At 33.1% G+C, this 25,750-nt stretch overlaps 1 protein-coding gene and 1 long non-coding RNA gene across 14 annotated transcripts; both read left to right on the top strand.

Moving 5' to 3' along the window:
- Positions 1 to 844: 844 nt before the first annotated feature.
- Positions 845 to 19,205, top strand: LOC127707457 (UPF0193 protein EVG1-like). The gene is made up of 7 exons (XM_052211983.1): positions 845 to 978; positions 6,121 to 6,183; positions 7,172 to 7,268; positions 8,957 to 9,045; positions 12,197 to 12,334; positions 13,198 to 13,298; positions 17,839 to 19,205. Exons 1-7 carry the CDS (start codon positions 882 to 884, stop codon positions 17,929 to 17,931), a joined length of 678 nt encoding a protein of 225 aa, XP_052067943.1. The 5' UTR covers positions 845 to 881; the 3' UTR covers positions 17,932 to 19,205.
- Positions 19,206 to 19,458: 253 nt separating this feature from the next.
- Positions 19,459 to 21,079, top strand: LOC127707458 (uncharacterized). 13 transcript variants are annotated; one of them, XR_007984868.1, is made up of 4 exons: positions 19,459 to 19,714; positions 19,773 to 20,004; positions 20,092 to 20,236; positions 20,382 to 21,079. It is a non-coding gene; the product is annotated as an uncharacterized LOC127707458 (long non-coding RNA). The 13 variants fall into 13 exon arrangements; XR_007984875.1 differs by lacking the exon at positions 19,459 to 19,714 and adding an exon at positions 20,295 to 20,323 and having other exon boundaries at positions 19,728 to 20,004; positions 20,092 to 20,149; XR_007984876.1 differs by lacking the exon at positions 19,459 to 19,714 and adding an exon at positions 20,295 to 20,323 and having other exon boundaries at positions 19,728 to 20,004; positions 20,092 to 20,207; positions 20,411 to 21,079.
- The last annotated feature ends 4,671 nt before the right edge of the window (positions 21,080 to 25,750 follow it).

The following is a 25,750-nucleotide window of genomic DNA, read 5'->3' as shown; positions in this document are numbered from 1 at the left end:
CGGGGGGTCCGGCTCCATTGTATATACCTGTTTCAATTTTTAATGAATGCCCGGTCACTAATATGAAATTTAGACAATAACCGTTTTTGTTCCCTACCAGTCACGGATGGGACTCGTCGAGGAGGGGGGGTACCTTTTATTATATGAAGTGAGTCGAGAATTTAAGATGAAACATCTGAATGACACTGAATGTTGCTGGTTGAATCATAAGTATTTGAAACAAATCAGATGTGATTAAAACTACAGTATGGTTAATTGATTGTTGGTTGCTTAGCGTCCAGTGGCAAATATTTATAAAAATGCATCAGATATTTGTCAAATATATTATGTATCTCTCAATGACACTAGCGTTTATAGCATGATAGCTATAATTTTGTAAAAATATGATAGAGAATGTATTTTTTGTTATTCAAAATATATACCGTAAGAAGGGTTGGGTACTCGATATCACAGTTGCTCACCCCTACCACTCAAAAGGGTCCCCTCACGGAATGATATAAGTCTGATTCAAATTCGAAATCAAATTTAATTTTTCTGTATGTTCTCAATAGTAGATAAATGTATTAATAAGTGCAGGTAAGAAAGTTGGCTAAAAATCCTTGTATATTGTGGTCAAGGAAGATGTTTGATAGATGGAAAAATTCATAGTATTTCTTTTGGTATGCGGGTAACCCGAATAATTCAGTCGTTATATTCCACTGCTCTACGATGGCTACATTAAGTCTCGCAAGTGGGAGAGTCGATCACGGGGTGGGACTGAATTATTCGGGTTAGTATGCGGGAAGAAATAATTTTTCTCCCCGTACCCGGAGTGTGTTCTATAATTATATCATCTACACACGGAAGTGACGTTCTACACATAGATTCCAATTTGTTGAAATATGGCGGCACCACAAAAAGAAACCCGAGTAGCGGGAGGGGGATTTTGGAATCCCCCGCAAGTTCAGTACAGCAAACAAACACACAGTTTGCTAAAGGGTAAAATTGGTCATGTAGCCTACATTTTCATAGTTTTCGAAATCTAATTTTCAGTCGTTGTTATTTATTCACAGGGGCTTGTAGTTGTATCACAAATTAAATTAAAACATGATTATAGAAATGATTTGATTAATGGAATGCTTGCTTAACGTCAAGTGGCAAATATTTTGAATTCATTTAAATCTAAACTGCAGAAAACAGCACAATAGCCAAGTACACAATGTTGGCTAAATTGGTACATCTGTCATCAGCTATATCAATGTACACTACAGCTCACGTGGATTTTGCTATTTCCATGGCCATGGGCCTACCATGGGCGTGGCCATTCCCTGTCCACGGGAATACAAGTGGGCGGAAGTGAATCAATCTATGTCTATTACATGTTTTATAGGGTTCAGTAAGAAGCTTTAGATGTAAAAAAGAAGATGTGGTATGATTGGCAATGAGACAACTCTTCACAAGACACCAAATGACACAGAAATAAAGCTTTTTACAATGTTTGACCAATGAATAAACAAACGAGCTATGTTTTGTCATGGGTATCTCAACTTCCTGTTATTATAATAAAAGAATCCTATTTTTAGTATAAAATTATTAAGTTATGTTTATTATGACATGCCCTTCCTCCAACGATACTTATTGGTGTATGAATGATTTTGCCTTCAATGTAATCGTAGCGTTAACTTTTATCATAGATATAAAATCGTAAAATTAATAGCCATTAATAATTGTGTCCGATATTGTGCCCACAGACGTCCATGAGACTGCATGGACTTCCGCTACCAATGTCCACTGCCGTCCACGCAATGGAGTGGGCAACAAGCCCACGGTGGGCAAATGCGTGGACAACATACTTCTGCCCACGGTGGGCAAGTGGAAAAAACAAAATCCATGTGGCCTGTTGTGTATATGAGGCATGTGTTACATGTGAAAGGAGACGTTTGATGGTATATTTTTTTTTTAATTCAAGCATATATTAACTGCAGAATCTGTTGAAAAAGAAACAGAAATAAGGAAACGTTTCGGATGTTGGTCTTCTTGTTAGGGATTTTAGTTGTTAGTCATTTTCAATGTAAACAAAGAAACACTATCATCAGATAACATCTTTTTTTCATATCAAAGAGTTATTAAAATAAGATTGTTATAATTTATATCGTTAAACGACAAAGATACCAAGTCGGCTTGTTATTCTGACTGATTGATCAAATTAGTTTCCCAAAAGAACACATTTTGTTTGCTATAAAATCATATGCTGACTAAGCTCCAGACTCATTTTAAAATGTAAGGAATTTTTTTTTTATACAACCTCAAAAAATTTTTGTGGTCGTATATTGGTATCACGTTGTCGTCGTCGTTGTCCGAAGACAGTTGGTTTCCGGACAATAACTTTAGTATAAGTAAATAGATATCTATGAAATTTAAACACAAGGTTTATAACCACAAAAGAAAGATTGGGATTGATTTTGGGGATTATGGTCCCAACAGTTTAGGAATTAGGGGCAAAAAAAGGGGCCCAAATAAGCATTTTTGTAGTTTCCAGACAATAACTTGTGTTTAAGTGTATGAATCTCTCTGAAATTATACCACAAGTTTCCACAAAGGGATGGTTAGGATTGACTTTGGGGGGTTATGGCTCAAACCATTTAGGAATTCGGTGCAAAAAAGGGGAAAAACAAGGGTTTCCTGGATAATGGACAATTTTAAATATGAAATTGTGGTGGGGGGGGGGGACAATCTCATTTCAGATTTCAGAAATTAAAAAGAAAATTTCTTCAAATATTTTTTTTTTTTTGCAAAAAAAAGATGGGGGGGGGGGGGGGTCAATACGCAACAGCATAGTGTATTGCACAAAAGCATAAATTGAATATAAATTCAAATCATATTACCAATTCTAAGTTCTTTGACTACAGTTATTCTGTGTCAGAAACCTATTTTGTGTCAGATATTTAATTACAATCCAAATTCAGACCTGTATCAAGCGCGAATATTGTGTCCATTTTTGCCCAAACTGTTCAGGGTTGGACCTCTGCGGTCGTATCCAGCTGTGCTCAGCGAAGCAATTTATTATTGTTTAACTGGCAGTATTCTTTCGGTAATCAAAAACAACAAATTTTGGGGAAACAATGTGATGCTCCTTCCTATAATGTACTCAAAATGATAATCCCGTGACAAATGAGACCGGAAGAAAGAAAGAGATTTCTGCACAAATATGGAAACTTTTCCAATGTTGGTCCTATTATTAAATATATTATGTAGTTTAGTTATGACATCATTTTCAATGTAAACAAAGAAAGGCTATCTTCAGGTAACGTTTTTTTCACATTTTAAATTCAATTTAAATAAAAATATAATAATGTACATGTGTATACATGAAATTTTGTTTGTATAAAATTGTACGTTTAATAAGCACTATAAATCTCTTTTAAAACAGTCAGGATTCTACTTCGTCAAAATTATCTCCCCATTACGCCACCTAATTTTCATAATCGTAAAAATGGAAGCCATTGTAGTGATGACGCACTGTCAATTTAGCTCTTGAAAACCGATAAATTTATCCACATATTATCATTACGATCCTTATATGCCAGTTGTATTTTAAAAGACAAATGTATCTACTAGCTAATGAGCATCATTTAATGTACTTTTATGTATTTGGTCAACTTAAAAGCTATTGTCTGATCAGTTGTCAGGGGGAATTTTCGAAAGTTCAAAAATATTTAAAAAATTCTAATTAAATATTTCGTGGAAGGGCAGACTAAAAAATTTCAGGGGTTGAAGACTAATTACCCAATTTAACACACACAAAAAATGAAGTTTTTTTGAAGTTAAGCATTTTTAAGATCCACCAGTAAAGTTTGTCAAGTACTTTTAGTAAAAAATATGTTATTCGAACACGCCAAAAGGTATATCATTTGACCCATATATCTTTGAGTACTGTAGAGTTTTAATGTTTTTGTATCAACCTACAACCTAAATATATAAAAATAATACAATCTGAAGTGAGATGATGTATCAAATATTTTTCTTTTATACGTTTTCAAGACAGAATAGTCAACTCAAACACGCCTGAACATAAAAAGGTGTACTCGACTTTCTCTTTTCGATGAAATTATTGCCTATTTTGGGTTTTTTTTTCCAAAAAACTGTCACCGGGGCAGAGATGCAAATTGATGCTTTAAGAAGGTAAATCTATTATCTTTCTTTTAAATTTTTTCGTCGGAATTTATGCTTATGCACAAAAAAGATCCACGAGAATTTGCACCTACCTCAATCGACTGTTTTGTGAAAATTTGTCTATAATTTAAAAGTTTACAAGCATCTCAAACCTCAATTCAATAATTTAAGTAAAAATACATAAGATGCATAAAATCCTAAATTATGCACATTCATTAAACTTTTAAAGCCCATAGTAACAGATGTAAACAATTCAATAGATATAAGGAGTTGTGGTATGAGTGCCAATGAGACAACTCTCCATCCAAGTCAAAATTTATAAAAGTAAACCATTATAGGTCACAGTACGGTCTTCAACACGGAGCCTTGGCTCACACCGAACAGTAAGCTATAAAGGGCCCCAAAACATTACTAGTGTAAAACCATTCAAACGGGAAAACCAACGGTCTAATCTATATAAAAAACGAGAATATAGAAATTTACTAACTTCGCCTATTTTACCTTCTCTAACAAAGAGTTCCATTTCTTTTGTTTAATTTCAACTGGGTTTCCACCTGTAAAATGATATTGAATTTATTTTCATTGTTTAACTCAATATTCTTTTGGTAATCAAAAACAACAAATTAGTGGGAAATCATGTGATAATCTTCCTTATATTTTACACAAAATCCTGAGACAAACGATACAGGAAGAGACAAACTTTACCAGAAAGGATTTCTATGCAAATGCAGAAGACTGAAAAAAGTTAACAATTTTGAGTTCATTAGTACAATGTACATGTACAATGTATATTGATTTTTCTACTGTTATTGAGGACTTTGACCTCTGACATCATATTAAATTGAATTCAATATAAAACTTATTACTAAACGTTTTTGCAAATTAAAAGTACAAAAAATGTACTAAGATCGTCAAACTTTTTTTCTATTTCCATCATTGGCTTCATGACTGAGGGCTTGACAATAAATCTCCCAGCATTGTTTCTGTAGAAAAATTAATAAAATTACGGAAACATATCCAATGTTGGTCCTGTAATAAAGGAATTTTATCTATGAAGTCATTTTCAATGTAAACAAAGAAACGCTATCTCTTTCAGGTAAATGTAACGTTTTTATGCCCCCAAGGGGGCATAAAGTGTTACCCTTGTCTGTACGTACATACGTCCCAAAATTAGTTTCCTTTCTCTTAACTTTAGTATGCCTCGACCAAATATTATGAAACTTATACACAATGCTTATTGCCACAAAAACACAGATCAAGTTCAGATTTGGTGGCATCACTTTTACAGTTCTCTAGCCATGCTAGCTATGCCCTTTATAACATTATAAGCAAGTGGGGGCATCATCTGTGTCCCATAGACACATTCTCCATTTATTTTTTAATAATAAGTAATATTTAATTAAAAGTACAATGATTTATACCTTAAACTGCGAAAATATCACATCGACGTATAATTATTTTTCTTGCATCAGATAAGGATACAAAATCTGCCCGACTAGGCAGTGGGAAATCTAGTGAACGAAAACAAAAGAAAATTCACTCTTCTTATGATAGAGTCGAGAAAGTCAATAATAAAACAATGCCATTGACGATACAGTAATACTGATCAAAAGTTATTCCTAAATAATAATTGTACATTTTAAAGAAATTATTTGTTAAATTGCATTAGAAGCTTGTGAAATTGAAATATTTGAGCTGATCCCATTGTCTTACTGTTTCGTACAGACTAAAAGGGTGTGTTTCGTTCCATCAACGTTCGAATTTTCAAATCCTAGCTAAAACACTGATATAGACTGGTATATTCTCTATGTCTATTCCTCTAACAATAGCAGGTACATGTAATAAGCCACTGCTTTGTCATTAAGGTACCATAAAGACATACTCTATTAATTGTAAAACTGCAGTGTACAGAACAATATTATGAAGGAAAGACAAAATTTTTGTCAGTTTTGCATTAATGTTTTTCAGAAATGATGCAAGAATCAAGGCTTACAAGTACGCAACAAAGAAACTTGGAAAAATCACTAAGAAGTAAGTTGTACACAGTACATAGGGTAGTATACACAGTGTAATTGAGTAAACTGGCAGATTTCTTCTCGTCTTCATATAATTTTATGTATTTCACTAACTACTACATTTGCCAATTGTATGTGCTTTCTATACAAATGTTCAACCATTTTGAAAGATTTCATTTAGTAATATTTCAGAAAATAAACATGATAAAAGAGATAAATGCATAATTGTTTTGATTTTCAGTTCAAGTTTAACATACCACAGCTGTATGCAAAATTTAACAAAAATCTGACTTGACCTTAATGTTATTATCAAAAAAAAGGAATATAAATAGTTGTGTTATTTAATATTACCGGTTACCTCAAGCTCTTGATATATGATATACTTCTCAGGACAATATTCCTCAATATTAATGCAATAACCCTATCATACATGTTATATGGAATATTGCAATTTTCATTTTGTATTTCAGGTTATCAGTCTCAAAAATGCTTCAGAAGAATATACTTGCTGTCAGAGTTCTAAAATAAACTACAAAATTTATTGTTTTAAATTTTTTCAGTAATAGTTAAGCAAACTGAATTTTTGGAAGGTCTCTGACATTACACCTATATATTGTTTAACCTCTACTTTTATTGCATTATTAAATAGTGGGGAAGAGGGCACTCATCCATATTGCAAGAAATAAATGGCACCATTCAGAAAAAGTAAAAATGAAAGAGGAAATATGTGCTTAATTCTGTGTAATTTAGATGCAGGTGGATAGTTGTTTCGTTGACAATCAAACAACATCTTGACTTATTTTATATTTATTTGTCAACATCTCAAAAAAAGGTCTTAGTTTGATTTTTTTTAGCAATTATCTACAAGTACTTTAGTTTTACATTTTATTGATTTTTAAAATCCAATTTCTTTTTCTTGTATGAAAAACAAAATAATGACATCTCAATCACTCTAGCTTGATAAATAAGCATGGCAACTGAGCAAAAACAATCTTTTATTTAAGGTGGAGGTACACTTCCTCTTCAGTGCCCACCAACACATACAAACAAGAACAAAGAAGTTGCAAAACCGATGAAACAAAGTAAAGTACTAAATCCAAGGTAAAATATGACATTCTGTTTGTTATATATTAATTTATAAATGTGTGCATTTATTCATACATGTATGCAATGGAAAAGAACACCAGTTGAATGTACATATGTAGATCATATATGTGGTGTCAGATACTTATAGATTATCGATGGTTCTTCAAACGAGTGGGTTTTTCTCAGCTACAATCTGATTGAAAGGCAACAGCCTTGAAATGAGATGTAGCATGATATGAAAAATTATCACAAAAAGATCAAAGCAAATTTAAGAAAATAGCAATAAATGGCTATCTTGAATTTTTTTATAATTTATCTATGGTTTGGACACTCATCCAATGATATAGCCTGAATGGTGACCTCTACATGACTGTTTAGTTATTTTGTGTAACTAGATTGCTGTCTTATTAATGTTAATAGATATAAGAAGATGTAGTATGAGTGCCAATGAGACAACTCTCCATCCAAGTCACAATTTGTAAAAGTAAACCATTATAGGTCAAAGTACGGCCTTCAACACGGAGCCTTGGCTCACACAGAACAGCAAGCTATAAAGGTTAAGTTCATATCACTTTTGATTAGAAGTTAAAAAAGTCTGAAATACTGGGAAATGTCCCCAAAAATTCATGTATTGGTTTGCATTATATAATGTGTGTATTTGTGTGCATGTATGTGTATGAATTGTTGTTTGATTGTTATAGTTAATACAGTATCATTTAGTATGGAACAGAAATGTTGTTTTTGTTTTGCTTATTGCCATTTAAAAAAAAAGTATGGTACACATGTGACAGGAAATTTGTTTGATAATTTTATTGTAGGTTTTGACCATGTCTTCCATAATAATGAAAAACAAGTTTGTATTTTTTTATGACCCCGCCGTAGCGGAGGGGGCAATAAGTTTTACCCTTGTCCGTCTGTACGTCCCAAAGTTGGTTTCAGTTCTCTAACTTTAGTTTGCCTATACCAAATGTTATGAAACTTATACACAATGCTTATTACCACAAAACACAGATCAAGTTTGAATTTTGGTGGCGTCACTTTAACCGTTCTAGAGTAATGCCCCTTTATAAATGGAAAAATTGCTGAATTTTTAGTTTCCGTTCTCTAACTTTAGTTTGCCTCAACCAAATGTTATGAAACTTATACCCAATGCTTATTTCCACATAATACAAATCAAGTTTGAATTTTGGTGGTGTCACTTTAACAGTTCCAGAGTTATGCTCGTTTACAAATGGAAAAATTGCTGAACTTTTCGTTTCCGTTCTCCAACTTAAGTTTATCTGAACCAAATGTTATGAAACTTATACACAATGCTTATTACCACAAAATACAGATCATGTTTGAATTTTCGTGGCGTCACTTTTACTGTTCAAGAGTTATGCCCCTTTACAAATGGAAAAATTGCTGAATTTTTCGTTTCCATTCTCTGCCTTAAGTTTGCCTCAACCAAATGTTATGAAACTTATACACAATACTTATTACTACAAAACTCGTATCAAGTACAAATTTGGGTAGCGTCACTTTTACCATTCCTCAGTTATGTCCCTTTATTACTTTATATGATATGCAAACGGGGGCATCATCTGTGTCCCATGGACACATTCCCCATTTATTTTTTGAATAATTAGACATGACCATTTTTTAAATCTCTGTTTAGTGTTATGTTTCAGATTTGTTGAAGAAATGTAAAATATAAATTGTAGGAACTATAAACCAACAGTTAGAACAAAAGATCAAATAGAAGCAAGTGGTGCTTATGAAAAAACTGATTATACACCAGCACACAATTCCAGTAAGTTATATTGTTTCATGACAACATGGTAGGATTTATACTATTACGCAGCTCCATTTCAATTTATACATTTAAAAATTATACAATTCAAGTCCTGATGATTCATTTATTTTGGTGGATCCAATTTTCATGAATTGAGGAAAACTTGCATCTTTGTTGATATTTGATTTTGTGGCTTTGTCAAAGTCTGCATACAAGCCTATAACAAACTTGTACTGTGTTGAACATAAAATTTGTGTTTACCACAAACAAATTGATGACAACTCTGTATAATATGTCCAACATATTGTTATACAAAGAATGTGCATACAAGTCTAAAAACCATATTTATGAAGTTGAAATTGTAAAATTGACATGCATTAATATTGTCTTTTTTTATCCTATTTGACTTGAAAAGGTCTGTTTTCAAGGAGTTAACCTGTTTTTCGGGGTTTTGAGCTTGTTTTAGACTGTTTTCGGGTTATCAAGTTACATTTGTACCCATTCTTCTCAACCTTAAAGTTAACCTTTGACTGATATATATACATCATTAAATCAGGAATTCCCCAGCATCCTCAGATATTCATTATTTTTGTCTTGTTTCGTCGCAGTATGCAAGACATAGGGATTACTATCTGGCAGCAGCATAAACTATTTGTATAAAGCTATATATTTCAGAAGATAGAAGACCTGGATGCTACATACCTTGTATGCAGATACCTTATGTTATAAAGTTTCTGTCTGTCATGTGTCCATTGTCCTTGATACTTTAAACAGTAGGTCAACTAAATGTGGTGTATGGAATGATTGACAAGCATACATGTCAGTCTGGCAGATTTCATCTGACCTTGACCTCATTTTCATGGTTAAATGGTCAATGTTAAGTTTTTGTGTTTTGGTCGGTTTTTCAAGTACTATGAGCAATAGGACAGCTATATTTGGTGTATGGAATGATTGTAAGGTTTAGAATGTCAGTCTGGCAGGTTTTATCTGATCTTGACCTCATTTTCATGGTTCATTGGTCAATGTTAAGTTTTTGTCGAGCCTGCGACTTTTGTCGCAGAAAGCTCTACATAGGGATAGTGATCCGGCGGCTACGGCGGCGGCGTTAGCTAACTTCTTAAAAGCTATATATTTTAGAAGGTTGAAGGTCTGGATGCTTCATACTTTGTATATGGATGCCTCATGTTACGAAGTTTCCGTCAGTCACATGTCCAATGTCCTTGACCTCATTTTCATGGTTCAGTGACTACTTGAAAAAAAAGTTAAGATTTTTTGTAATGTTAAATTCTCTCTTATTATAAGTAATAGGATAACTATATTTGGTATATGGGAACCTTGCAAGGTCCTCATGCCCGGTAGACAGTTTTCACTTGACCTCGACCTTATTTCATGGATCAGTGAACATGGTTAAGTTTTGGTGGTCAAGTCCATATCTCAGATACTATAAGCAATAGGTCTAGTATATTCGGTGTATGGAAGGACTGTAAGGTGTACATGTCCAACTGGCAGGTGTCATCTGACCTTGACCTCATTTTCATGGTTCAGTGGTTATAGTTAAGTTTTTGTGTTTTGGTCTGTTTTTCTTATACTGTATGCAATAGGTCTACTATATTTGGTGTATGGAATGATTGTAAGGTGTACATGTCTAGCTGGCAGGTGTCATCTGACCTTGACCTCATTTTCATGGTTCAGTGGTCAAAGTTAAGTTTTTGAGTTTTGGTCTTTTTTTCTAATACTATATGCAATAGTTCAACTATATTTGGTGTATGGAAATATTTTATGATCTATTTGTCAGTCACGCAGGTTTTTTTTTTACCTTGACATCATTTTCAAGGTTCATTGCTCAGTGTTAAGTTTTTGTGTTTTGGTCTGTTTTTCTTAAACTATAAGCAATAGGTCAACTATATTTGTTGTATGGAAGAATTGTTAGCTGTACATGCCTGCCTAGCAGGGTTCATCTGACCTTGACCTCATTTTCATGGTTTATTGGTCAATGTTTAGTTTACTTGGTTAATGTTAAGTTTATGTGACAGTTGTAATAAAGCTTTATATTTAGGACTATCAACATAATATCAATGATTAGTAAAGAAGGCGAGACATTTCAGCGTGTGCACTCTTGTTGTGTTTAGGTCTGTTTTTCAATTACCATAAGCAATAGGTCAACTATATTTGGTGTACGGAATAATGGTAAGCTGTATTGTCTGTCTGACGGGATTTATCTTACCTTGACCTCATCTTTATGGTTCATTGGTCAATATTAATTTTTTGTGTTTTGGTCTGTTTTTCAATAACCATAAGCAATAGGTCAACTATATTTGGTGTACAGAATAATTGTAAGGTGTATTGTCTGTCTGACAGAATTTATCTGACCTTGACCTCATTGTCATGGATCTTTAAAATGATAAGTTTATGAGATACTTGTAGTGAAACCTTTATCTTTAAGATCTAGACTTTCAACATAAAGTCAATGGTCAGTAAAGCAGGCGAGACATTTCAGCGTGTGCATTCTTTTTTACAGATAAGTACATATGTATTTCTCACGACAAAACATGTTGATATTACAAATAAATGTTCTTTAAAACAAATTCATGAAATTTCATTGATGAGATTGATATGTGACCAGATAAAGAATGCTATTTTGCACTCAATAACATCAGCAAATATGTGTTTCAAAAGCACAGCTGAGAAAATCGATTGGCCGATCAAAACAGTCCAAGAAATTGGCCCATAGCATCATTCTGGATTTTATCCTACTTTGTACGTAAAAATGAGATGGTAAGTGAGACCCTCAAACTTAATTCACCCCAGTATCAATGTACAATGTAAACGATTTTCAGATCTGCCAGCAGTCACTTCCTGTTTCACAATACTTTTAATACTTAATTTACCCACTGAGGCATAACTACAACATAACACACAGCATGTAATTATTCAGTATTGGTATTTTCATCACTAGGAGTTTATTTTTTTGTAGGCCAAATTAATTAATAGATTATTGATTTTTCAAGGAGAAATTTAAATTTCACAGAGAACAATAGCTATTGTATTTATTCAATGGGACATTTCACTTTGTAAAAAAAAATAGCCAGGTTAACACCCCTTGTTTCTGGGGTAAGGTTTTATGCCCTTTGCAATATCAAATAAAGTAAATACATTGTATTTGTTTTAGTGGGAAGAGACAATGAGAAGAATAAACAAAGATTAGCTAACATCATGGCATTTGGTGAAGACATAGACCCACATGACAAAAAGAAGAAGAAACTTCAAGTTCAAATACAAGAGCCTCCTGTAGACAGGTTTGATGAATGTATGTTAAAATTTTATATTTGTAGAATGGAAAACATTTAAGCTTTTAAAATAATGTGTAACTGTTTGGACAAAATCTTCATATTTGTATAATGGAAAAAAGTTAGTCTTAAAATAATGAGAAACTGTTCAGACAAAATTTTCATATTTGTAGAATGGAAAACATTTTAGCTCTTAAAATCATGAGTAACTGTATAGACAAAGTCTTCATCTTGATTTACACCATTTCTTTTGTGTCTGAAAATATTTGGTGTTTTACTTTATCTATAATTATCTATTATCCAAAATCAGGAATTGAAATTAGAAAAGAGACAATTTTTATTATACGCCCTTTTGAAGATGGGACATATTATGGTATACCATCGTCCATCCGTCTGTCAACACTTCGTATGATAACTCAAATTTGCTTTAACCAATTCTAATGTAATTTTAACAAAACATTAGGATTGACAGAAGAAAGCTCCCTTTCGATTAAAATAAATTTTGGCTAAGTTGTTTCAGAGTAACTGAACTTTAAGCGTTTGAATTGAGGCAACTTTTCGCATATAGTGCACTAGCTCCAGTATTCTCTGATTGATTTCCTCAAAACTTTACATTATTGTTCTGATTGATAAAAGGAATTTCCCTTTCCATTTTTACAATTTACTAGTTTGTTGTTTCAGAGTTACATAACTTTAACCATTTGAATTAAGACAATTTTTCACATATCGCACAAATGCTACATCCAGATATATTTTTCACTTTGTTATCTTTGCGCCTTTGTTACAATGAAAATCTATATCTGAATATTTAAAAGAATGGCTTGAGAAAAATACTTTAATATATAAAAAATTCAAACATTTATTACTATGTTAACTGTTTCAGTGCAAGCAGAAATAGATGAAAGGAGAGGTTTCCTTAGAGAGATGGAAGACCTTGGACAGGGTGGAAAATACAGAACTGTTATAGAAACTGAAGTCTCACAGGTAAAGTTTGATATTGTTCTTTAAAATCTATGTAGACAATATATTACAAAAAGAATAGAAGGTAATTAAAATTTTTACATTGAATGGGTAACTCATCAAGTGTACAAAGGATCTTCAGATTCCTGATCAAATTATTTTGTCATATGAAATAAAAAAGAACTTGATGATGCTGAGTGTTTATTTAGGGTAAATAATAGTCTTTGTCAAAGATCAGCCAGAATCAAATTGAGATGTGCTGATAATAAATTTGATGTGAATAAAATATGTTTCTGGATTCAGCATTACTTTTATTGTCAAACACAAAAATGTTGGGATTACCGTTAAAAGGCTTGTATAGTCCGCAGTTTTATTCTCCAAAATTGAACCTGCCAGAAAGGGGTGCGGACTATAGCGTACAATAAGCAAGAAATAAGAGAAACATTCGATTCTCATTTTCAAAACTAATAATTTTACCAAATTAATATTAAGTTATTTTTAGCTCACCTGACCTGAAAGGTCAAGTGAGCTTTTCTCATCACTTTGCGTCCGTCGTCCGTAAACTTTTACAAAAATCTTCTCCTCTGAAACTACTGGGCCAAATTTGACCAAACTTGGCCACAATCATCATTGGGGTATCTAGTTAAAAAAATGTGTCCGGTGACCCGGCCAACCAACCAAGATGGCCGCCATGGCTAAAAATAGAACATAGGGGTAAAATGTAGATTTTGGCTTATATCTCTGAAACCAAAGCATTTAGAGCAAATCTGACATGGGGAAAATTGTTTATTAGGTGAAGATCTATCTGCCCTGAAATTTTCAGATGAATCGGACAACCAGTTGTTGGGTTGCTGCCCCTGAATTGGTAATTTTAAGGAAATTTTGCCGTTTTTGGTTATCATCTTGAATATTATTATAGATAGAGATAAACTGTAAACGGCAATAATGTTCAGCAAAGTAAGATCTACAAATAAGTCAACTTGACCAAAATGGTCAGTTGACCCCTTAAGGAGTTATTGCCCTTTATAGTCAATTTTTAACCATTTTTCATAAATTTTTGTAATCTTTTACAAAAATCTTCTCCTCTGAAACTACTAAGACAAATTTAACCAAACTTGTCCACAATCATCATTAGGGTTTCTTGTTTAAAAAATGTGTCCTATGACCCCGCCCGTGAACCAAGATGGCCGACATGGCTAAAAAATATTACATAGGGTAAAATGCAGTTTTTGGCTCATATCTCTGAAACCAAAGCATTTAGAGCAAATCTGATCAGTATAAAATTGTTCATTAGGTCAAGATCTATCTGCCCTGAAATTTTCAGACCAATCAGGCAACACATTGTTGGGTTGCTGCCCCTGAATTGGTAATTTTAAGAAAATTTTGCAGCTTTTGGTTATTATCTTGAATATTATTATAGATAGAGATAAACTGTAAACAGCAATAATGTACAGCAAAGTTAGATCTACAAATAAGGCAACATGACCAAAATTGTCAATTGACCCCTTAAGGAGTTATTGCCCTTTATAGTCAATTTTTTACAATTTTCATAAATTTTGTAAATTTTTGTAAATTTTTACAAAGTATTTTCCACTGTATCTACCGGGCCAAGTTCATTATAGATAGAGATAATAGTAAGGAGCAAGAATGTTCAGTAAAGTAAGATCTACAAACACATCACCATCACCAAAACACATCACCATCACCAAAACACAATTTTGTCATGAATCCATCTGTGTCCTTTGTTTAATATGCACATAGACCAAGGTGAGCGACACAGGCTCTTTAGAGCCTCTAGTTATTAAATATCAAATTAATACTGATAAATTTAAAAATGCTTCATTACAAATTTCTCGTTTCTTTTCACTGCATTGCTTAAAATAAACTGGAGTCTGCTTGAATGAAATGGAACGAAAAAAGTATAAAAGTCAACCATAAACCAGCTTACGATGTATAAACTACAAAACGTAATCGGTTATTATTCGTTCCGTTTTGGTGTTTCATACTAACGAATATGTTTTGTATTAGCTTAAGACCCTTCAAACATTAATGTAATAGATATATTAAACATTTTTTTACACAAGGATGATCTGTTTTACTTTCAAAGTCGTATTATAATGATATCTATTAAGTACGGATTTCGACTCTCACCGTTTTAATTTTCTTTTACACGTGCTATTCAAACTTCTGGTTTAAACATACACAAGTTTCTAAATTGTTTTTTTTGTGTGATTTTGACTTATTTTAACAATCGTGAAGTGTTCTAGAATCATTTACAAGCAGTTACAACTTCTGTTTGATGATGGAAAACGGCAAACTACCACACACAATTTGAAATTACCAGAGCTTCATTAGACATTTTCTAACAGTTACAAAAAGTTTTTTTACCTGAAATTTTGTGGGGAGAAGGGGGTGCGGACAATGTACCAGTGCGAACTATACAAGCCCGATTACAGTTATCTGCCTACACAGAAAAGCCAAAGTTGTCAACGGTCTGGTATGAGCTACTAACATCATTTGATACAGGATTTTTGTAATCTTTTTAAAAAGTTGCTGTAAAATACTTTTCCTGTACAAAGCAAGCATTGCTTAAATAATTCTTCCATTATTTTCAATTCAGAAGTGTCGACTGATAAGGTTACAATCTAGCATCAATTTCCTTACTTCTTTATTTTATTTTTTGAAACCCATAGTTTTTAAACTGTTTGTAATCAGTGTTCTCCCCAGTCAATTTAAAGGCTGTGTTATTTAGTGCTATCACATTTTACTGCTGTTCTATTAGACTTACCACAGTGCTATATGACCTTCAGCTGTCTGCAATGGAATCAAGTTTTTATACGACCGCAAAAAAATTTTTGTGGTCGTATATTGGTATGACGTTGGCGTCGCCGTCGTCGTCCGAAGACACATTAGTTTTCGCACTCTAACTTTAGTTTAAGTGAATGGATCTCAATGAAATTTTACCATAAGGTTCAATACCACAAAAGGAAGGTGGGGATTGATTTTTGGGGTTATGGTATTAACATTAAAGGAATTAGGGGCCAAAAAGGGGCCAAAAAGAAGCATTTTTCTAGTTTCATGACAATAACTTGTGTGTAAGAGTATGGATCTTTATGAAATTGTACTACAAGGTTCCATATCACAAAGGGAAAGCTGGAATTGAGTTTGGGGGTAATTGACCTAAAAGCTGAGGAAAAAGGGGCCAAAAATAAGCATTTTTCTAGTTTCCAGACAATAATTTGTGTTCAAGTGTATGGATCTCTCTGAAATTGTACTGCAAGGTACCATACCACAAAGGGAAGGCTGGGGTTAATTTTGGGGTAATTCCCTGAAAATTTTAGGAATTAGGGGCCATAAACGGGCAAAAAAACAAGCATTTTTCTAGTTTCAGGACAATAACTTGTGTGTAAGTGTATGGATCTTTATGAAATTGTACTGCAAGGTTCCATATCACAAAGGGAAAGCTGGGTTTGAGTTTGGGGGTAATTGCCCTAAACGTTTAGGAATTTGGGGCCAAAAGGGGCAAAAAAACAAGCATTTTTCTAGTTTCCAGACAATAACTTGTGTTCAAGTGTATGGATCTCTCTGAAATTGTACTGCAAGGTACCATACCACAAAGGGAAGCCTGGGATTGAGTTTGGGGGTGGTGAATCATAAGGGGGTTCAAAAAATTTGGGGGAGGGATTTTTTTTTCCTTTTTTTTCTTTAGAATTTTCCATTTTAAATTGGTTATTTCTGATTTATATATAAAAGCAAATAATAATGATTTGAATAGGTAAATTAAAATTTTTTAAGTTCTTAGACCACTTTCATTCTGTGTCAGAAACCTATGATGTGTCAAATATTTAATTACAATCCAAATTCAGTGCTGTATCAAGCTTGAATGTTGTGTCCATACTTGCCCCAACTGTTCAGGGTTCGACCTCTGCGGTCGTATCAAGCTGCGCCCCAGCGAAGCATTTTATTATTATCTGTGCTAGTTTATTACCTGTGCTAACCTGTACAATATCAATCACATGATCACCTAGTTCAAATTGTGCAAGTGTGTTTTATAACCTGTTAATGAATAATATTGAGGGATCAGTTCAATGAAAAAAATTGGCGACCTTTACCAAAATGATTACTGTCAAAAAATTCTTTCATGTTTATGACTCAAACTAATAAAAGGATGCAGAAATGTCATGAAGGGTGAAACAAATTGACAAAATTACTCAAAAATCATTCCCAAGCTTTAACTATTAAAGTACTTTCCATTCTGAAATGACTGTAAGCTCATTTTCATGGATCACATATTAAGTAAAACATTTATCTTAAAGATTTATAAAATTCAATTTAATCAAGATCAGTGTAGCAGGCGAGACTTGTCTGGTGTGCATTCTTGTTAATACTTATGTGTTTTTCTGTCAGTGTTGCATAAACTTTTTTCAAATATTTTCAATTAAAAGAAATTTTTCACTTGAACCAGTTACAAAATTCCTAATGGTATACAAATGTAAGGGTAATGCAACAAAGAAGTTTCGGTTTGGCATAATTCTAATTCATTATTGTTATTTGATTTTTGTAGTTGATAAGAGAAATGGAGATAATTGATAAGAAAAGATCAAGAGAATTAGAAAGAATGATGGCAGAAGACAAAAGACGGAGAGAGCAATCATGATATGATAGAACATTAACATCTGACACTACCAAAGGAGACATATGTTCAAACTCCTTATAAAATGTCTTTCATAGATATATATTAAAAAGTTCATTGTGCAAGAAGAACAATCCCTAAACTGCATTCCACATATAGAAATTATGTTTTCATTGAGCACAAAAACCTAAACCTAAATAATCGTTTCTTTCCATGGTGTCTATTATGAAACAGTATATACTTAACATCAAAAATGTTTACAAATGTTCAGAATTCCCACATGTAATTATAAAATGTGCAATCTTTATCAGTATTTTGTGCTCAGCATGAAAGACAACTGAATGCATCAATTACTTTTATATAATGTACTTACAGGAAGATAGTGTAGTAAAATATGGAGACTTATTTAGGATGTTTCAAAAGTAGTACATTCTCAACAATGTTTTAGATTCTAAAGTTTAAGATTGTTTGTATTTAATACTGTGCTAATCTTTTTATGCCCTGTTGTAGGCAACGGGGGCATTTAGTGTTACCCTTGACCGTCCTTCCGTCCATTGCATTTTCATTTCCGCATTCTAACTTATGTTTGCCTCATGCAATTTTTATGAAACTCATACACAATGCTAAGAACAAAAACTAGCAGACAGAGTTCGAATTCGGGCAGTGAGTAACTTATCGTTCTAGAGTTATGCCCATTTTTAACTTGGAAAATTGCAAAGTTTGAGCGGGGGCATTCGTGTCCTCAGACACATTCTTCTTTTATTTTATTATATGCGTGTTAAAAAATTAAGAAATAAAATGTTCAGTTTGTTGAATTCTTTACAGCAGAATTCATTGAGTGTGAAGGTAAAGGTAATATCTTTCGTTAGCTTGCTTGCTAGCTGAACTGTGAAGTCATTATTAGGTTAGGTAAACTACCCTCCTTTAAGAGTAGACTAGTCTGACAGATAACCAAACTAACTGTCTGTAGGACTAGACTACTCCGAAAGGAGGGTAGTATACCTAACCTAATAATGACTTCACGGTTCAGCTAACAAGCAAGCTAACCAAAGATTCTAATCTTACCTACACACTCAATGAATTCTGCTGTAACAGCATTTGATAGTTAATTTTTCATCTAGACCAATCCGTCCATAAATGGCCAGCCATTTACATTTGAACATTGAATTGAATTGCATGTATATGTATTTATTTATTGGACTAGCACTATTAATGTGATAGCATATTTTATTATATCCAGGTTTATTTTATTTAATGTTTATGTGTTTTTACATGAATAAACATATTTGTAAATATTAGTCAATGATTTTTCATGTGAATTAATTTAAAGTACAGATACTGTGGATTCATTAATATTCGTTGGATACCAATTTTCGTGGATTTCGTGGGTACAGTGGAACCACGAATTTAAATGTTCAACGAATTACAAGTTTTCTAAAGGAATGTATGCAGACTTTGCCAAAACAACGAAATTAAATATCCACGAAAATGCTAGTTTTCCTCAATCCACGAAAATTGGTACCCACGAAAATAAATTAATCCACAGTAGGTTAATTGCAGAATAAAGCTTCCATTGAAATAGGTTGATGCAGAGTCATTTAACTGAAGCATCAAAATATTCTGGTTGGAGATTCATAATTCAGATTAAATGCAATTGGGCATTATAATATGATTGATTGACTTGTAATTTAATATCACTTTCAAGTATAAGATCAATGGTCAGTTATATATAGTGGTTGAGGAAACCGGAGGGAATCACCTTGGGTACATTTTTGTAGGATATTGACCAACTTCAAGTCTTGGGTAGGTTATTTACAAACTTCAAGTCTTTAGTAGGCTTTTGACAAACTTCAAGTCTTGGGTAGGTTATTGACAAACTTCAAGTCTTTAGTAGGTTATTGACAAACTTCAAGTCTTTAGTAGGCTATTGATAAACTTCAAGTCTTGGGTAGGTTACTGACAAACTTCAAATCTTTAGTAGGTTATGGACAAACTTCAAGTCTTGGGTAGGTTATCGACAAACTTCAAGTCTTTAGTAGGTTATGGACAAACTTCAAGTCTTGGGTAGGTTATTGACAAACTTCAAGTCTTGGGTAGGTTATTTACAAACTTCAAGTCTTTAGTAGGCTTTTGACAAACTTCAAGTCTTGGGTAGGTTATTGACAAACTTCAAGTCTTTAGTAGGTTATTGACAAACTTCAAGTCTTTAGTAGGCTATTGATAAACTTCAAGTCTTGGGTAGGTTACTGACAAACTTCAAATCTTTAGTAGGTTATGGACAAACTTCAAGTCTTGGGTAGGTTATCGACAAACTTCAAGTCTTTAGTAGGTTATGGACAAACTTCAAGTCTTGGGTAAGTTATTGACAAACTTCAAGTCTTGGGTAGGTTATTGACAAACTTCAAGTCTTGGGTAGGTTATTTACAAACTTCAAGTCTTTAGTAGGCTTTTGACAAAATTCAAGTCTTGGGTAGGTTATTGACAAACTTCAAGTCTTTAGTAGGTTATTGACAAACTTCAAGTCTTTAGTAGGCTATTGATAAACTTCAAGTCTTGGGTAGGTTACTGACAAACTTCAAATCTTTAGTAGGTTATGGACAAACTTCAAGTCTTGGGTAGGTTATCGACAAACTTCAAGTCTTTAGTAGGTTATGGACAAACTTCAAGTCTTGGGTAGGTTATTGACAAACTTCAAGTCTTGGGTAGGTTATTGACAAACTTCAAGCCTTGGGTAGGTAACTGACAAACCTCAAGTCTTGGGTAGGTTATTGACAAACTTAATTACACTTGCAAGCTGAGTGCACCCTTTTTCAGATCACATTAGACCAAAGGTTCATGTGAGCCATTTCCATCACTTGGTGTCCGTTGTCCTATACTATTCAACAACAACTGTGCTAATTTGGACTAAATTTAGCCCAATCATCCTGACATAAATTTAGAACATGGGGGTCAAATCATGTTTTGGCCTATACCTTGAAAATACAACAGGATATACTTTTACCTGAAATCTGATTATCAATCAGATTAACATGATCTACTATTCTTTTGGTCAATGGACTTCTAATAAGAGTCATCAATGAGAAAATCTTGTATCATATAGTAAGCTATATAAGGTCCCTGGCATAACAAAATCAAAGCACCAAGGGTGCTATAGGCAGTTAATTAAAAAAAAACCAAGGCAAACATGGCAGAAGTTAAGATGAATATTGTGGAAGAATTGGTGTAATTATTTATCTCAGCTATTTCTCAAGTATCAAATAATGTTTGTACCGTAATGTTTCCGCTATCCAATCCTACTATTTTCAAAATTTATTTTCAATTTATTTTTTAAAGATTCAATGTCTGAGATTATGCACATACACTGTCCCATGTTAGGGGAGAGTTTTGTGCCAGCTAACATGTTTAACCCACCACATTCTGTATGTACCTGTCCATAGTGAGGACCCAGTAATTTGGTGATTGTTGATTGTTGCTGTATATCATATTTATTTTCCATAATTATTTTGTAAATAAATCAGGCTGCTAGTTTTACTGTTTTACATTTGTCATTTCGGGGTTGTTTATAGCTTACTATGCAGTATAGGTTTTGCTCATTGTTGCAGGCTGTATGATCATCATACCAGATCTATAGTAATTAACTTCTGTAAACTTCTCCATACACTGAGGATTGAATTCAACTTGTGGAGGAATATTCTTATCAGAATAATGGTGTCAACAGTGGTGTATGGTTTAATTCCACTATGAACTAGAGTTTTAATATGCCATATTAGCAGTTTGAGTTGGATCAGCTGGTGCCACAATACACAATTATTAAATCATACCTGAAACTATCTGAAGTGGTGTAATTTTCTTGTAGATTATATTACACTAAATGCTGATGTTGTTATAATGGCCTAGCAATGATGCAACATATATTTTTGAAGGCTGTATGGTTGCCTATAATTGCTTACATTCACTTGAATTTTGGTGATCTCATTGGCAATCATACCACATCTTATTTTTATACGACCGCAAGACACATTGGTTTTCGCACTCTAACTTTAGTTTAAGTGAATGGATCTCTATGAAATTTTACCATAAGGTTCAATACCACAAAAGGAAGGTTGGGATTGATTTTGGGGGTTATGGTACCAACAGTTAAGGAATTAGGGGCCAAAAAAGAGGCCAAAAATAAGCATTTTTGTAACTTCCAGACATAACTTGTGTGTTAGTGTATGGATCTCTCTGACATTGTACCACAAGGTTCCATATCACACAGGGAATGCTGGGATTGATTTTGGGGGTAATTGCCTCAAAATATTAAGAATTAGGAGCCAAAAAAGGGGCAAAAAACAAGCATTTTTCTAGTTTCATGACAATAACTTGTGTGTAAGTGTATGGATCTTTCTGAAATTGTACTACAAGGTTCCATATCACAAAGGGAAAGCTGGAATTGAGTTTGGGAGTAATTGCCCAAAACGTTAAGGAATAAGGGGCCAAAAATAAGCATTTTTCTAGTTTCCAGACAATAACTTGTGTTCAAGTGTATGGATCTCTCTGAAATTGTACTGCAAGATACCATACCACAAAGAGAAGGCTGGGATTGATTTTGGGGGTAATTGCTTCAAAGTTTTAGGAATTAGGGGCAGAAAACAAGCATTTTTCTAGTTTCAGGACAATAACTTGTGTGTAAGTGTATGGATCTTTATGAAATTGTACTACAAGGTTCCATATCACGAAGGGAAAACTGGGTTTGAGTTTGGCGGTAATTGCCCTAAACGTTTAGGAATTTGGGGCCAAAAAACAAGCATTTTTCTAGTTTCCAGACAATAACTTGTGTTCAAGTGTATGGATCTCTCTGAAATTGTACTGCAGGTACCATACCACAAAGGGAAGGCTGGGATTGAGTCTGGGGGTGATAAATCATAAGGGGGTTCAAAAAATTTGGGGGGGATTTTTTTTTCTTTAAAATTTTCCATTTTAAATTGGTTATTTCTGATTTATATATAAAAGCAAATAATAATGATATGGTTTGAATAGGTAAAATTAAAATTTTTAAGTTCTTAGACCACATTCATTCTGTGTCAGAAACCTGTGCTGTGTCAAATATTTAATCACAATCCAAATTCAGTGCTGTATCAAGCTTGAATGTTGTGTCCATACTAAGTCTTGCCCCAACTGTTCAGTGTTTGACCTCTGCAGTCGTATCAAGCTGCGCACAGTGGAGCATTTTATTATAATAATTGTCTAATCTATAATAAGCTGTTAACACAGAGACATGTCTTATCTATTTGTTATTTTGATAATGCAAATGTTGAAATTAAATAGAAATACTTTAACATGTTAGTGATATTCAAAGACAATGAACCATGACTGATGATACAGGGCTGAACAATCTCCATGGAAATGAGATGTGCCAATGCTAATACAACTGCTTACCAAACACCATTGACTTTTCATAAGTCGTTCCCTTTAAACAAACCTTAACACAAATTCACTTGTAAACTATGTAAAAGTTTCAAAGTCAATGAACCATAATGAGGGGGTGGGGTTAAATAATCTCCATGGAAATGAAACTTTTAAATACCAATATGTTCGCATACCAAATATCTTTGACTTAAGATTACTGGTTCATCTTAAACTGACATAATCACAAACTAATACATGTAAACTAAGTAAAAGTTTCAAAGTCAATAGAGCATGACTCAGGGGTAAGGACCAAATATTCTCTATGGAAATGAGATGTAATAATGCTTCCACAACTGCATGCCAATTATCATTGACCTACCACTATTGGTTTCCCTAATACTAACCTAATCAAAAACTAATAAATGAAATTTCAAAGTACTTAAGTTTCCAAGTCAAAAGAGCATGATTGAGGGGGTGGGGCCAAATAATCTCAATGGAAATTAGACATGACAAAGTTTATACAACTGCATATCAAATATCATTGACCTACCTAGAGTGGCCGTATGGTTCCCCCTAAACTGACCTAATCACAAACTTATACATGTAAACTATGCAAAGTTTCAAAGTCAATAGACCATGACTAAGAGGAGTGGGGCCAAATAATCACCATGGTAATGAGATGTGCCTCTGCTAACACAACTGCTTACCAAATATCAATGACCTACCATAAACTAGACCTAATCACAAAATCACAAACTAATACATTGTTGATGCCGCGAAAACAGCATGCCTATGTCTCTCTTTTTGACTCTGTCAAGGCGAGACAAAAATTGCAACAAATTTAAATAATACAAATATTTTGTCCATCTTTTTTTAATATTTTTATTTTCTTCATTTCTTAGATATACATTTGTATTTAAACAAGTAACAAATATGCATTCAGTAAATATTAATAAAATTGAAAAGAATCCATAATCGAAATAGTGCTGCGTAATTATGGTAATAAATAATTCTCCAATTTAACCTTGCTCTTAGATTGTCAAGAATACAAACTAAAATATTTCATGTTTCTGCACAATGCATCAACATGATCAATATCATGAATTCCAACTATCTTTATATAACTTCATGCAAAAAGTTTCTGATAACTAGGTATACTTCACAGTGTGCAATAATATATCTCCTTTTGTAGTAACAGTTACACAGATTCTGACATATCATAGTTCTGAAAGTCTCTAAAAATTGCTAGATCGATGGGCAAACTTAATAACAAATAATATTCATGTGTTGTAACTGCTGGCAAGTTTATAATAATTCCTGTCAGAAACCTGAACCAAAATTTGTCTGACTAGTCGACATGACCTGGCATAAATAATCTTCAAAGTTGATCATATCTGTAGATATACCGGTACATGTAAATATCTTCATAACATCATAGTAGTGTAGAGTTTCATTGCTGTAATGCTGTTATGGAATTATTGTGGTGAATAGTCAATCCAGCTGCTAGAGAGAGTCATGTATTGTACATGTATGCCTTGCCTCTTCTAGTATTAGCCAAAGATTGGAATCAGGCTGAAATAAAAACAAATAAAAATAGGTATATTGCTTATTTTGACAAATACAATGTAGCAAAAAAAGCTTCATGTCATATGTTTATTATGCATTAGTTTTTGTCCATGTTCATTGATGCTGTGATAATTAATGCTTACATTAATAACTAGAGCTGTCTGACTGGATAGTGTGACTAAATTACCCATGATACCCCTGTGCATGCATTTTAGTTGCTGCTTTGGAATTAAGTATTGAGACAACAACCTTTTGAGATATTTGGCTTTCAGTTATGTTTTTTTTTTAAATCATTGCATTTGCTTCGGTCATGTCTGTATTAGGTTCACACATGGTTTGTGATAGGTCTACAGAAATATATTGTCCAAAATTAATGCATGCATTTATGATTAAATATTGCAAATCTTTGATGACAGTCTCAAATATGAGTTTTAATCTGTTAATAAATGTGATTTTATCTAAAATTAAAAAATAACAGAAATTTAAAATGTATAAATTTTATATTTGCTACGTTGTATGCATGTCCTGTTGCCTTTTACTAATAAATAAAAAGATCACATAAACTTTTAAATTTCCAGTATTTCCATCTAATTGACATGGTTGACATCACTTTCCCAAAATGCATTTGCACATTAAATCAGTTTTGACTTAAAGTTCTGTTAACCATCAGCCAAGTTCTCAAGAGAACAGTTATGCCCCAAACACAAATAACTATCATAGCCCATGATAGGGTCAAGGTCAAAGTATCTGGTCTTTGATATATATATATATATACGAGACTCATCCCAATAAATTTACCTTAGTAACCTAATCACACTTATTGTGCTGGTTAAGTTAAAATTAGTTTTAACTGGAATTTTATTCATTGTACCATAAGGACATTTGACAA

The sequence above is a fragment of the Mytilus californianus genome, unplaced genomic scaffold (assembly GCF_021869535.1).
Source record: "Mytilus californianus isolate M0D057914Y unplaced genomic scaffold, xbMytCali1.0.p SCAF_7, whole genome shotgun sequence".
Taxonomy (NCBI): Eukaryota; Metazoa; Mollusca; class Bivalvia; order Mytilida; family Mytilidae; genus Mytilus; species Mytilus californianus.
This window is presented reverse-complemented; position numbering and strand designations above follow the sequence as displayed.